Source organism: Cariama cristata, unplaced genomic scaffold (genome assembly GCF_000690535.1).
Source record: "Cariama cristata isolate BGI_N322 unplaced genomic scaffold, ASM69053v1 scaffold10394, whole genome shotgun sequence".
NCBI classification, from domain to species: Eukaryota; Metazoa; Chordata; class Aves; order Cariamiformes; family Cariamidae; genus Cariama; species Cariama cristata.
The window spans coordinates 9797-24802 of record NW_009612341.1 but is presented as its reverse complement, the minus strand read 5'-3'; the positions used below and the strand labels follow the sequence as shown (position 1 = coordinate 24802).

Genomic DNA, 15006 nt, shown 5'->3' with positions numbered 1-15006 from the left:
ATTAACTCTATCCCAGCCAAAACCAGAACCAAGCTGCCTTGGTCCTTTTTTGTAATATTAAAATTTCAAGGGGATATATTACTTTTTTCTTTTTTTCACTGGTCTTCTATGACCAGTTCAGGTCAAATATTTTAAAAATACATTTGTAATTTAAGCTTTTCAAATGCTTGCATTGAAAATAAATACCTTAACCATATACTTTTAAAATCATAACAAATAACTATAGCAAGAGAAGATTAGAGCAAAACCAAAAATTTCATTTGGAATTCAAATGGAATTACTTTTTAGGAAAGGGAAGGTGAAATGTTTACTACAAAACCAAAGAAGAATGGAGTGAATGTGGAAATCAAGTCTGCCTGGAGTGAAGCACCCCAAGATTTTCAAGGTATAATATTACTTCATAAAACTGAAATAAACTTCTGTCTTAGCTGAAAATAGTGTAAAGTTTTCCTCTTATATCATTGGTAAAATATGGGTGATTTTAAAACCATCTCAGAAGACAGAACATCCTCTGGGAGTTCCAATTTCGATTGCTCAACACTGCAAATAGAGAACAAAAATTACTTTCCATACATTTCACGCTAGCTCTGTTAAAACATCATTCATTTCTCAGCAACATTACAAGGCCTAGTTTATATTTTCCTTTGTGCCAGAAAATGCTGTTAAGTTGATGGGATTGCAGATCCTTTACAGAGTTCTTTACTGATGTTTGCATGTGGTAGGATTCCAAAATAAATACACAAAGCAGAAACGAAAGCTTGACCCAGATTTTCTCTATAGATAAAGCCTGTTATTCCATGGTAACGGCAATGGGACTGTTTAGAAGCAGGGCATCATATTAATGTTTACTCATTAATTTACTCTTAGGAGCTGAGGTTTTTTTTAGCATGCAGGAAAGAACACTGTAAATAGAGAAAAATACAAAAGGAAGCTCTTTCAGAGAGAAATGAGGTTTCTTCTATTTTAATTTCCTGTAAGTCCATGCCATTTATTTGAACCCAAAATCTGGATGTCAAAGACATTTTTAAATATGCTTAGCTGTTGGAATTTAAAGCGGGAGTATGTAATATTCATGTTAAGGTATACGTTAACTGCATGAAATGAATCACAGTGGAATAACAGGATTGTAATTTTAGACTTGGAAACAGAAAGAAAGACTACTCAGAGGCTCCTGCAAGGACGACAGCTCCCTGCCAGTCATTTGGAAACAAGAGAGTACAGAGAGGAATCCATCTCAGCACTAACAACAGAGCCATTACAGGTAAGCAAAGGGCTGTTGAGGAAAACTGGAAAAGGCTGTCATCAGAACTGAGCTCTAAAAAAAATAAAGATGTGAAGATTTTGATCATTCTCATATAATCTCTCAGAAATTAATGCCTTCGGCTGTATTATATAGTACTAATTTAAATTTACTGGTAACAACACACTGGAATAGGAATGCCCAAAGCAGTACGCAGTTATCAGTAAGGACAAAACCAGGCAAAGCAAATTAACAACACCTGCATTCCTACTTATTCTCATCTAACGAATCCGCAATTAGCAAATACTTATTACTATATGTTGGCAAGTTGATATTTCAAAGTTAATATTCAGTAATGCTGTCTTGGAAGTAAATAGCAAGACATTGATTTATTTTTATTGGAAGAAGCTATGGGTCCTTAATGTGGCTAAAGGGGGAATCAAGTGTAGTAGATATTCCTTAAAGCAGTGCATTCCAGTGCAGTTTGTCTCAAATTACCATCTTTAGCTGATTTTGCTACTCTTATATGCATTTTGCAAATATTTGCTTACTAAGGCTAAAGAATTACGCTTCTTTCAGTTTGTTAGTTCTTCTGCAGTGACTAGCCGGAAGAGCTTAGCAAGCACACAGGTGTCAAGGATCCAGAGGGAAACAGATTTCCTCAAGTAAGTGACTTCTCCTTTTAACGTATTTGTCCTTGGGAAGTAACTGAGCAATTGCCTTTTGCAACCAAGTTGATAATACTGTGGGGCTCGATAAAAATGAGGAAAGCAAAGACAGGCACTGGCTCACAACTGGAGAACATGATCTTGGTAGGGCTTTGAAAATTCTTTCTCTTACAGATAGTTTTGTTTACATTTCACAGTAAGCAGTTATCAACTCTCTTATCATCCTTTTAAAAAAAAAAATCCTAACACCTGCAGAATGAGAGAAAAAGCTGTCTTTTCAAATTAGAGTACAGCCCTCGCTGCTCTAGGTGAAAACTGCTCACTGGAGTAGTCTGACAGAGCATTAATGCTTCTCAGTATTGAAAGGTTTCTGTGATCTGCAGCAGTGGTTCCACATGGTGCAGCAGTGACGCCTGATACAGATTGCCTGTCAGGACACTTGTTTACCTCACATGGTGAGGAAGAAAGTATGAAATTCTGTAGCAGCCAGAGAGCTTTCTACCTTGCAAAGCTGTTCAGAGTTCAGAACCTCATATCAGGGATGCTGGGGCATGGTCTGGTGGACCATCACAGCTTGGAAACCACAACTGAGAAGTCAGTGGCCTAAGTCCTGTCACAACAAGTTCTGGATTATTCATGATTATGCAGCAGTACAATACCAAAACATGCTCAGCCAGCTTGCGCTTATTTTCAGATGTGCACAATGTTCTGCACCTCGCCTGGCTGACCCCTTGGCTCACTTCTGTCAGGAATGTGGATCTCCTATCCCACCTGTGCCAGTACATCGCTTCCCGCCCCCTGAAGGAGCACAGGTCAGCGAAACATCATAACAATCAACAAATCGTCTTTGGAGAAAACAACTGCCTCAGCAAATTACACATTCAGTGCTGGCAAAACCATTATTTAGTCACTCTTTCATTTACGAAGTTCTGTTCCGATTGTTTTATTTTGTTCAATACCTTTAGCAGTGGACCCGATGTAATTCTTAAATGACGGGCAAAATTAACCATAGATGGCTTCAAGTACCATATATTTTAATAAGGATAACAATAAAAAAGGAAATTGTGGGGTTTTTGCCTGTGTCAGGAAACATTAACAAATTCAGATTCTTCCTCATCATGCAACAACCACCACTGCATCTTCAGGACCTCTATATGCATCTTATTCCGGTGCTGACTAGTGCAGTTAGTTAGTTAGTAACTAGTGCTTATGTCATAGCTGTAGAAGATCCACCTAATATGCCTGAAACGGTGGCATGTGTGGGCAAACCACCAAGTTTTTGCAGTGATGCCTGTAACTGTCTTCTCTAAGCTCTTCCCAAGAGGTAATAATGTGATCTAACAAGTCAATGGTGTATTTTTTTTCCTGTAACATCAGAAAGATGTCTTGTCAGGGGCAACACTGTAGTTTCAAGTGATGACTGAGAATATTCACCACCTCTTTAGATTAGGTTCATAATTAGGAGGATTTCAACTACCTGCACACACTTTTAGTAGCATTTTAATTTGACTGAAAATTAACTTAGTACCTTTCTGGCATATATTCAGTAGTCAGTAAAGCATTCTCTTTCCGGTTGTCTTCATATTTTCTCAATAGCCTTTGATCTTTACGGATCAATATCAGCATCTGTTGCTGTCAGATGCTGTTTCCAGTGACTTTGCTGCTGAGGTAGACTTTAACCAGGAAAACCTTGAAAATCTCATGATAACCTTCATGATCTCATTATAGTCCTTAATGTGCTGTGATGTGGCTTTTTCTTCAGATGGCACCATGTCTTGAATGCAGACATCTTGTGCCGATGAATACACCAACTTGCATTGTATGCGAGTCACCAATAGCTCCACAGCTGCAGCCCCAAACCAACATCTGCATAAAGGTAATTGAGAATAAATATAACAAAATAGCAATTTACCTCCTGGCATGCATTATTCTAACAGATGACTTCATTACAAATATTTTGATCCAACTTGGGTTTGTATAATTACATCATGACAGCTTTAAGAGTTAGTAGGATTAAAACCACCTTGATTAGAAAGAATCATTAAAAGCTAAACCATATAAGCTCAGGAAGGCATGCTGAAGAGCACATGATGTAACAGTGAGAATGACAGGAATGCATGCACTTGTGTTCAGTAGAGAGATACTCTGTGATTCTATGATTTATGGCCTTAGTATTACTAAGCATTTCAAGTTTATGAAATCTGCCCTCGTTGCTCTGCTTACCTTGTTTGATTGCAAGTGCTTAGCACAGATGGGCTGGCAGGACTTGGGCAGTGGGTATATACTCAAGATGTTACAGCGCAGTCTTAGTCAGTGATCCTAAAGTGCTGGTTGTCTTAACTAGACAAAATTTGCCCTACAAAATACTCCCTCCCTAAGTGTATGGAGACCCAAGTAAGGACCGTCCTCGATCCCCCCCAGTCAGGGGAAAGGGTGTGAGGAGGAGAGGACTGATATTGCATGACCACAACTGGTTGCAGAGCTGGTGTCGGCAACAAGGGTTTCATTTCTGTGACAGCGGGACCCTGTTTGAGGATCAACATTTCCTTAGGAGAGATGGGATCCACCTCACAGGGCAAAAGTATCTTTGTCATCAGGAGCGCTGGCATAGTAAGAAAGGTTTTAAACTAGAAACAACAGTGCAGGGAGGGTTACCAGCAGCCCTGTGAGGGAGTGATGGACAGGGCTGACAAGCGAAGATTCTTGGGTGATGAGGAGGAAGGGGAACACTAAATCAACAAAACAGGGCTTAAGTGAGGTCACCTCAAGCATTTGCAGGTAAGCAAGGAACTGCCTGTAATGCAGAATTAAGAGATCTGCATGCAGTTGCAGGGCTGTGATCTTGATGGGAGCACAGAGCGGTGGAGGGATGGCTCGCATGACTGTATGGGTGACATCGTAGTGGGAGTCTGCTGTAGGCCAGCTGAGCAGGAGGAACCAGTGGATGAAGCCTTCTACAGACAGCTAGAAGTAGGCTTACATTTGCGGGCCCTGCTCCTTGTGGGGGACTTTAAGCACCCCGATATCTGCTGGAGGAACAATGTATAAGCAATCCAGAACTTCCTGGAAAGTATCAATGACAACTTCCTGACACAAGTGATTGAGGACCCAATGCGGAAGGGTGCTGTGCTGGATGTCATACTTACAAGGAAGGAAGGCCTTGTTGGGGATGTGAAGGTCAAAGACAGCTTTGGCTGCAGCAACCATAAGATGGTGGAGTTCAGGAGCCTGAGAGGAAGGAGCAGAGGCAAAAAGCAAGATCAAAGCCCTGGCCTTCAGGAGAGCAGACTTTGGCCTCTTCAGGGATCTGCTTGGAAAAGTCCCATGGGATAAGGGCCTGGAAGAAACAGGGGTCCAAGAAAGCTAGTAATGATTCAAGGTGATTCAAGGATCATCTCCTCCAAGCTCAAGAGCAGTCCATCCTGATGAGCAGGAAGACAGGCAAAAGTGCCAGGAGCCTTGCATAGATAAACAAGGAGTTCCCATTAAAACTCAGATATAAAAAGGAAGTATACAGAAGGTGGAAGCAGGGACAGGTAACCTGGGAGGAACATGCAGAGATGTTGTTAGGAAAGCCAAAGTCCCTATGGAGTTGAATCCGGTGAGGGATGTCAAAGGCAACAAGAAGGGATTCTGTAAGTGTATAAATACCAAAAGGAAGATGAGGGAAAATGTGGCCCCGCAGCTGAATTGGGTGGGGGACCTGGTGACACAGGATGTGGAAAAGGCTGAGGTGCTGACTGCCCTCTTCACTTCAGCCTTTACTAGTAAGATCAGCCTTCAGAAATCCAAGGCCCTGGTAACCAGGGGAGAAAGTCTGGATGAAGGAAGACTTAACCTTTAAATGGAGGAGGATCAGGTTAGAGAATACTTAAACAAAGTGGAAATACATAAGTTCATGGGCCCCTGATGGGATGCACTCATGAGTGCTGAGGGAGCTGGGTGATGGCATTGGGATCATTCAATAATTTTTGAACAAGCATGGCGACTGGGAGAGGTTCCTGAGGACTGGAGGAAATTAAGTCTATTTCCTACCTTCAAAAAGGGCAAGAAGGAGGACCCAGGGAACTACAGGCTGGTCAGCCTCACCTCAATCCATGAGAAGGTAATGGAGCAAGTAATCCTGGAAACCATTTCCAGGCATGTGAAGGACAAGAAAATCATCAGGTATTGTCAGCATGGATTCACAAAAGTGAAGCCATGCTTGACCATCCTGATACCCTTTTAGGATGCAATGACTGGCTTAGTAGATCAGGGGAGAGCAGTGGATATTGTCTACCTCGACTTCAGGCTTTTGACACTGTCGCCCGTAAGATCCTCACAGAGAAGCTGCTGAAGTATGGGCTGGATGAGCAGACAGTGAATGGATTGAAAACTGGCTGAAGAGTTGAACCCAGAGGGTGATGATCAATGGCAGGAAGTCTAGCTGGAGGCCAGGAACCAGCAGTGTACTCCAGGGGTCAAGACTGGGTCTGATCCTGTATAACCTCTTCATTAATGATCTGGAGGTTGGGGCAGACTGTAACCTTAGCACATTTGCTGATGATACGAAACTGAGAGGGAGTGGCTGATACACCAGAAGTTCGTGCTGCCATCCAGAGGGACCTGCTGGAGAAATGGGCTGACAGGAACATCATGAAGTTCAACAAGGAGAAGTGTGAAGTCCTGCATCTGGGAATGAAACCCCCCCTGCACCTATACATACTGAGGGTCACCTAGTTGGAAAGCAGCTTTGCAGAAAAGGACCTGAGGATCTATCTGATGGACACCAAGTTGACCATGACCCCGCCATGTGCCCTTACAGCAAAGAAATGTATGGTATCCTGGGCTGCGTTTAGGAAGTGTGTTGCCAGCAGGTCAAGGGAGGTGATCCTTCCCCTCTACTCAGTACTCGTGAGGCCATATCTGGAGCAGTGTCCAGTTCTGGGCTCCCCAGTACAAGAGAGGCATGGACATACTGGAGAGTCCAACCAAGGGCCATAGAGATAATTAAGGGGCTGGGGCATCTGGAGGAAAGACTGAGAGAACTGGGACTGTTTAGCCTAGAGAAAAGAAGGCTCAGAGGCAGTCTCGTCAATGTATGTAACTACTTGAAGGGAGGCTGCAAAGAAGACAGTGCCAGGCTCTTTTCAGTGGTGCCCACTGACAGGACCAGAGGCAACGGGCACAAACTGAACCACAGGAGGTTCCCTCTGAACATCCGAAAACAGTTTTCCACTGTGCGGGTGGCTCAGCACCTGCAGGGTTTGCCCTTGCCCAGAGAGGTTGTAGATTCTCCATCCTTAGAGATATTCAAAAGCTGTCTGGACATGGTCCTGGGCAACCTGCCCTAGGTGACCCTGCTTGAGCAGAGGGGTTGGACCAGGTGACCTCCAAAGGTCCCTTCCAACCTCAACCCTTCTGTGTGATTCTGTGATAATTACAAGGGAACCATTACTGGCTGAAGACTATCAGATATAAAGGAGATTCATAATCTGAGGCAGTTATGAGCTTGATGTCAAAGTAGATTATAGCCATTGGCCCAAATTTAATGTTTTATGGCAGCCCTGATGTAGATGCAAAGGCAGACCTGAACCATTTGGTGGCAACAATCAAAATATCAGACTCATTATTCTTAGCTCTGATGGAAACTCACTTGTTAATAGTGGCTGTGCTAAGACCTTCTAGGGCACTCTCGTGGTATATAATAATAAAAATTATAATAATTTTCTTTGCAGATCCTGGACTATCTGTTATGTGTGAGTGCAATGACTAAGCAAACTGACACTAGTGTAAAGAAAGATCTGGAGGTATTGATGCTGGATCTCCTGAGGGAACTGTACCATAGTTTAAAAAAAATTGTCACCAAGCTACATAGATTTGTGATGACCAGGCAATACAGCCTAACTAAAGTCTGAAGCCCACAGCACAGATTTGAAGGATCTCTTCTATCTGCAGGGCTGAATAACCACAGTGCTTTGTAAAATCAGGTTCTCCTCTTCTTATTGTTGTTCACAGTTTTCAAATACTATATGTGAAATGTATTCTTTCTCTACTTAAAAGGGCAAAGTAATTTGTCAGGCGTGTGGCACAGGAAACCCTCTTCATCATAAACACTGTGTGACTTGTGAAAGCAAACTGCCTGAAATACAGACGGTAAGGCTTCTTGCATCAATCACACTAGGGTTAATCAAATCAAAGCATGACATTCTTTTTCTTTGGGAAGCAGAAGTCATATCCCTCTGTCCCTATGTTACAAGAGCAGAGATTCCATCCCCCATGCCATATTCAAGCCCAGTACTCCCAGAGATGCTGCAGCACTAATGTCCAGCTAAATGTAAGTTTCTCCTGTGGAAGACAGGATTGCAAAGGCCATTGTGACAGCTCAGAAGGCTTTTAGAAAACAGGTAGTCTTGACTCCAAGGGAGTCTTGTTTGTGTTCAGATTACTTTCAACTGCAATAGAAGACTTGAGTATATATATCAGGAATATCATTCTCATTGATTTCAATTATTTTGTGAAAATAAAATACTCTTTTAAATTATTTTTCTTATCTCCATTTGCTGCTTCCCCTACATGCATACAGCTACTGGGCTTGTATTTGGCTGTGACTCTGCACAGAGGTGAGAAAAGCAACACTAACTGATCCCCCTAAAATTGCTTTCTGTTTCAACTCCCCATTTAGCTTGCTCATTTGGTTCCTTAGAAGAATTTTACTTTAACTTCTGAAAAGAAAAGTCTTGTATGAAAACCTTCTGGTACATTTTACTTCTCCAGGTTGTGATAAATACAGAAATGAGAGAAAAATAATTATTTGCAAGTTATAATCTTCTGATTACAATGGCAACATCCTGAGGTCTAAAATTGTCAGTAGGTAGAGGCAAAGTTCTCTTGTATAGCCACTGAGGTGTCATTTCAAAGTGAATTTCAGTAGAAATCTGTACTTACCCAAGATAAACCTATGTTTAGCTGCTTCACTGAATGTAGATATTAATATGTAGCTGCATATGTAGTTAGGCATATGACTTGAACAGTGAGATCTGTAGCAGCTAAGAGAGAAAGTTAAATGCTTACTAAGAATTATTAATAGTAATCAGAATTTTTACTAATAATAATGATTAACTAGTGATAACAAATAGTAATTACTGAATAATTGATAATTAGTGATAATGCTGATATTACTATTAATGGCTGTTAAATAATTTAGATTTAGAACATATTTAGACTTGTGCTTTTGTAAATTTTATCTTCCTAACAACACCCTAAATTACATCGTTCAAATTGCAGTGCAGGTCACAGATGAAAATAAGGCTATTTCATTTGCTTACTTGCTGTTGTGGTGTCTGTAATCCAAATAATTTTCCTCAGGTTCTGTTTTTAATCCATATTCCTGACTTGCAGAGAAAATAAACTGCATAAGCCCTGAGGCAAAACCTAACAAAACATTTTTAAGACCTATTTGTCCTAGCTAGGATCTATACTCAACATCTAGAAGTTTCAGCTGAAAAATCTGTTTTCTTTCGCATACCCATGTAAGTTAATTGTAGTAGAAAAGCTAGGTAATATATAACTTGTATTAGGTAAAAGAGTGCAAAAAAAAACATTTATGTAGCAAATACCAAACTGAGAGAAAAGTCATTGTCTGAACACACTCTTCCTGCCATACTACTACAAAGAAAAGTACAAAGAAAAATAGCTGTTGTGTTTTGGATTTAAAAATATAAGTTTACCAGCAGAGAAACTTCCCTTTTAACTTCAAATGTACTTTTACATATTAATAAATACTGAGTGTAAAAGGACACCATTGATAAGGATTTTTTTTTTGCCTTAGTTCTGCTAAAAATATTTAAAAATTAATTAATGCCACATTTTACTGTGGTTTTGTAATGAAAAAAATTACAGGTTAGATCCAAGTCAGTCTTTTGCTTATTCTAAGTTGAAATAGTTCTTTTAGGCTGAATATTTATGTTATCAAAGTAGCTTGCTTTCCTCTTTCCCCTTATTTGGCTTGTGAACTTTTCTTCATAGGAAGTATTTTCTCCCTAATGCTTGTTTTGTTTTATTAGCCCATGTTTGGAGGAGACACCCCCCCGCCTTACCTCAGCCAGCATAGGAAGACAGTTTCGTGCTCAAAATGCAATCGTGTTAACCAATGCGACGCCCGTTTCTGTGACTGGTGTGGAGCCAAGGCACGTGCTCTCGGTGTTTGTGTTGACAAATCTGGTTTTACTCATCTGTGACCTGCAGCAATTTCAAACTTCTCTTTGCAAAACTCTTGTCAGTTAGTACACAGCTTATTATTATCAAAATACTTGCTTAGAGCACATAGGATTATGTAAAGAAAAATGAAAGGCTTAGCTGACATCCTGACCCCACATCAGTCAGTGATTTAAGGGTTTAGAGATGTAAACAAATTACTATGGGTCAGTGAGTATCAGCTCATTGCTTCAGCTGAGATGCAATAGCCGTGTACTTGCCAAAGTAACTTACTCATCAAAGGTTAAAGTATAGGCTAACCTAATGCAAGTTTTCCCATATGTACCCTGGGCTACAATCACCTATACAGACAATTACTAGAGGTGAGATGATGCATGCAATTTTTTTGGCTGAAGGCCTCATTAACTTCAGTAAAGACAGGTACTTAACTGCTGCTCAGTAGAGCTTTTGCATGGTACAATCAATGTAAACAATTTCCCCTGGCATATATTTTTATAGGTATAGTGTTTCAATCTAAGATCACACTCAAGGAGAATATTTTTTGTTTTCCTGTGAGCTGAGTCTACATAAAATTTTAAATGCTTCCCTATATGCATACATAACCATTGCATATATGCATACGTGTATGTACGTATGTATGACTTGGGAGGTGGTGTTAGATTTGAACTGGAAAGAACTGCAGTCAATATTCAGTACCAGAGCACCAGACTAGTAAATACAGGGCTTTGCCAGAGAAAATAAGTATTTCTGAAAGTATATGTTAAAAAAATAGCATACCATAATGCTAGATCTGTCTGAAAAAATGGTTGCCTCCATAGCATAGTGCTGAGATATCTGAAGATTTACTGTCTTGCACCTGCCAACGTGTTAGCAATCTGGTATCCCGGTTAGTATTTCTAATCTAATAGCTTCAGGTAGTGCTACTTTACTTTCTTTTAGTTCATGCCACTGCTTTTATCATTCCTGAACCATGCATCGTATGTTTCTGTAGTGACAAGTGTTTCATTGCACTTTCCAGCCTGGACCTCCCCCATCCTACTTTACTTGTTTCAAGTGTGGTACAAGCAACCAGCCATATGCTCGCTTCTGTGGATCCTGCGGTGTTTACATAGAGCCCCCCTCAAGGCTGGGTTCTCAGAACGGCAGTCTCACGGATGCTGGGGACTCGCTGGGGTTTTGTGAGGTAAGACACGCGGTATTACAAAGCCAGGTTTGAACACAGCTAAAAGGCTCGCCTGCTGCCGGTATAGATCAACACAACTCCATTCATTTCTTCTTTGAGACAACGCTGTGGTCTGTGAGCATGCTGAAGGCAAAACCGAGGATACCTTTATTCTGAGAACTGCTTTCTGCCGAAATGTAGCTTTAGCCAAAGGCCTTAATCCAGCCTTATTCTAAATCACAAAGTGAGAAACAATCAGCTTTTCAAAAGTCTTAGCTCTTTAAGCACTTTTATCTTATTCTTGTGAATTATTTGTGTCCTGCTGATACAAGGTATTCTTTCATGCATATGTAACAGTGTTTTTAAAATTCTGTTTTAATAAAGACCATAATACTTAGCAAGGCCAGCTCTTGTCCTACAAAAGCATACATGTCATTCTGCTGGCAATCATGAAGAGTTTTTGCTTTTGCTTGAATATTTGTGATAGGTTGCATCATTGTTACAGACAGGTAATTAAAATCAAGAACTGTTAATGATTCTTCCTGCTAGCTTTTTCATTCCTTCACAATTTTGTGTACTGTTCTAGTTAATTTCTGCTTGTAAGCCATTTAATGATATCTATATTACACTTTTCCTTCCCCTCTACCCCCTACAGGCTAAACAATTTCAAGCTCAAGATGCCTGGCAGCCTCTTCCTATTTCCTTGCCCAAATCAAAGGCAGAACTAAAAGAAAGAGAAGATAAAGGAACCCAAACTGTTGGACTTTTTTACCCATCTAGCAAACTGTTGGAAAAGAAGGAGCTTGAGCTGATTTCACGAAAAGAAAAGCTGGAAAAGATGAGTGATCATAAGCCTCTCCTGACAGCCATTAGTCCTGGAAAAGGTTAGGAGTTTTTATTTTATGTTTTCTAAACAAAGCTGTGATGTATGACCTTGCTTTTTCTTGAAAAGATTATAGTCTATGGAACGTGCCATCAGTAGGACCTCGATTTACATCTTTACAAGTCTGTCTTGCCACCAGTCACTTGTAAATGCAGTGCTTGAGAATTCCATCAATAGCGAAAAGAAAGCCTAACAACAATATCAAAATGTTGGTTACTGACCCCTCTGCAGCCTTATTAATTTGCTAGGAGTTTGATTTCCTCAGATCCTACAAGATCAGGGGCAGGTGTCCTATATTTGAATTGGAAACCACTAAACAACCTCCCCACCCCCTGCAAGGTGAAGTTCGGTTGGAACCGCGGTTGTGCATACTGGGAGTATTGTTAAACAAAACGCTGAGACACAGGGGCTTATAGCTCTTGAAAAAATATGATGAGACTTGTCTATGTGAAGAACTTGTTTGGTTGCTGTTGTGGAATAAATTAAAGAAGTTTCAGAAGCAAAGGAAATTAAACTAGAAAGGGATTCTTAACAGGATTACAAAAAATAGGGTTGGTAGAAACCTTGAGAGCTCTTGTAGGCCCCATCTTCCAGCCCCCCAAAGGTATTGGTACACCTACATCGCTCATTGCAGAGACTGTCCACGCACAGACTACTGTATCAGTACCACAGATGACTGTTTCACAGTCCCTGGTTTGGTCAGTTAGTTCTTTGTGGAATCACTTGACTGTTTGCTGTCATTAAAAACTTTGCAATTTTTAGAGATTTTAGTTTTACTATCTTAGGAATACTTCAACTTCAGCTTTCTGGACCTCAAACACTTGAAGACAGTCCATCAGTGTTACTTAGGGACCTGATAAATGGCCCAATTTGCAAAATTGTCTTTAATCTCACAGGGCAGTCCAGCTGTGCAGTCCAGAGAGTAAGTTAATTTTAAATCACTACAGCATCAAACCATGATTTGGAGAAGCCGTTACTTTTTTTGATCTGCTTTCCCATCTCTAGCTCTTTTCTACAATCAGAGGGTCAACTCCTCAGGCCATTATCAGAATTATATATCTATCAGGTAGAAAAAGTTGCTAATGAATGTTAGAAATTCCTGTTTTGACTGTGTATAAATATCCAGATGATGCACTCTTATTTTTAAAATTATCACTAGAGAAATCTGTTTTCCTACTCCCTTGCTCTGAAATGTGATGTGTTCTCTTAGACAGCACTGTAGGAAATACACTTGGCCTAACATGTCAGGGAGCTTAATTTAGGTAGAGATAATGAAGGATTGGCCCATAATAGTGCTGAGAGGGAAAAAAAGGTAGCACTAAACATCCATATATCTCTGTAGGAAATACAGCTCTTGATTGTGAGTGAGAACTCCTTTCAGTGGGAAAGGTTAGGAAGAAATTCTGAACTGCTTTTAAACTATGCTAATTTTTATCCATTTAGCAGAGGTAACTTTGCTGAAGTTGCACTGTGTAACGTATTCTCCATTAGATCCTGCCAAGAACTGAAGAATATATTCCATTCTATAAATCAATAAACGTCTGTTACAGTCAGGTCTTCATACTGTTCCCTTTCCTTGATGCTGAGCTGTATACATGGCTTGAAACTACACGTATCAACAAGACCATACACTATCACTCAGGAAAATCTTGTTTATATATGCCAAATATGTCCATTATTTCTTCAATGCAAATAGTATCAAACATTTGATATTAAAGTTTTTAAATACAAATGATTAAATAAGGTGGGCTTTTTTCATTATTTCTTGACTCTATCAGCCATTAACTAATCTTCTTCTCTTTTGTGAAGATTAAAAAAAAAACAAAACCAGTTAGGACAGGGGGAAATAACAGCAGTACCAAACCGCTAATCCTCTGATGTGTACTGTATTTCTTTTTTTGCTGTACTTGCAGTCTGTTTTGAACAGGAGCCAAGTCATTTACCAGGTAAACTTTACGAAGAAGCCTCCCCTTTTCTACTGTAACAAACAGTAAACCAGTGTGATTCAGGTGTAATGAACTATTGACAGCGTGAATTCAAGTATTCCATCACTGCTGCCAAAAATCCTTTTAGATATAATAAAATATCAAACATGCAAGAATATGTTCCTGACCATCTGGATTTTTTGAAACAAAATCTGGGGATCTAGCCCAGTTACGAACTAGTTTATTGCAAATAATACTGACTTCTCTGGAGGGATCACTCACTAAGTAGTAGTCTAGCTTTGATTTTTTAATTACTATTTTCAACTTTTATTAGTTTTTGCATGTGAGACCATGGCAGGGAACAACTGATCTTGTTCTGTGGATCCTTCTTTTTATATTCCTTTAAAGCTGCTTAACAAATAAGACCTGCTGTTTTAGTTTGTCATAGTTTCTAGAATTTTGATCTTGGAAGAGTCCTCCAAGCACAAAAACCTTTATCCACTTGCCTTCTCTTGTAAAAGTCAGAGCAGCACTTTTCTTCTGACTTGGCTTCTTTTCACTGTTTCAAGCTTCACTTAACAAAGGGAAGGATAAGGTCAAAGCAACTTCATTGTGTAAGTTAAATGAGGTTACCAAGCCTACACAATTTATTTACAACAAAATAGATTATACTCTGTACTTTCCATAAGTATGCTCAAAAATAAAATTAGCCAGATCTTGATAACAATCACTTAAGAATGAGAACAAAGCCTTTTGTTTCTTTCTCTGATGAAAACAGAACGTTGCTTTGGAAATACTTGTACAGGAGCTACAAAAACTCTAAATGGCTTAAGATGAGTTTTTAATCTAGGCGCGTTCATCCCCTCATGTTTCATGCCCGGTACCCGCATAAGGAAACACTGACCATCTCCCAAGGATCCTGACAGGCAAAA

General features: G+C 40.0%; 1 protein-coding gene across 1 annotated transcript in view; it reads left to right on the top strand.

Annotated features, from left to right (window-relative positions):
• Window positions 1-293: 293 nt before the first annotated feature.
• The window catches only part of DZANK1 (double zinc ribbon and ankyrin repeat domains 1), a 22757-nt gene continuing 8044 nt past the window's right edge, over window positions 294-15006 (top strand). The window contains exons 1-9 of the mRNA XM_009698579.1: window positions 294-385; window positions 1137-1261; window positions 1820-1905; window positions 2603-2720; window positions 3671-3784; window positions 7951-8043; window positions 9954-10076; window positions 11123-11287; window positions 11922-12150. Coding sequence (XP_009696881.1) covers window positions 304-385; window positions 1137-1261; window positions 1820-1905; window positions 2603-2720; window positions 3671-3784; window positions 7951-8043; window positions 9954-10076; window positions 11123-11287; window positions 11922-12150 — 1135 coding nt within the window. The 5' untranslated portion in view covers window positions 294-303. The remainder of the gene's footprint in view (window positions 386-1136; window positions 1262-1819; window positions 1906-2602; window positions 2721-3670; window positions 3785-7950; window positions 8044-9953; window positions 10077-11122; window positions 11288-11921; window positions 12151-15006) is intronic.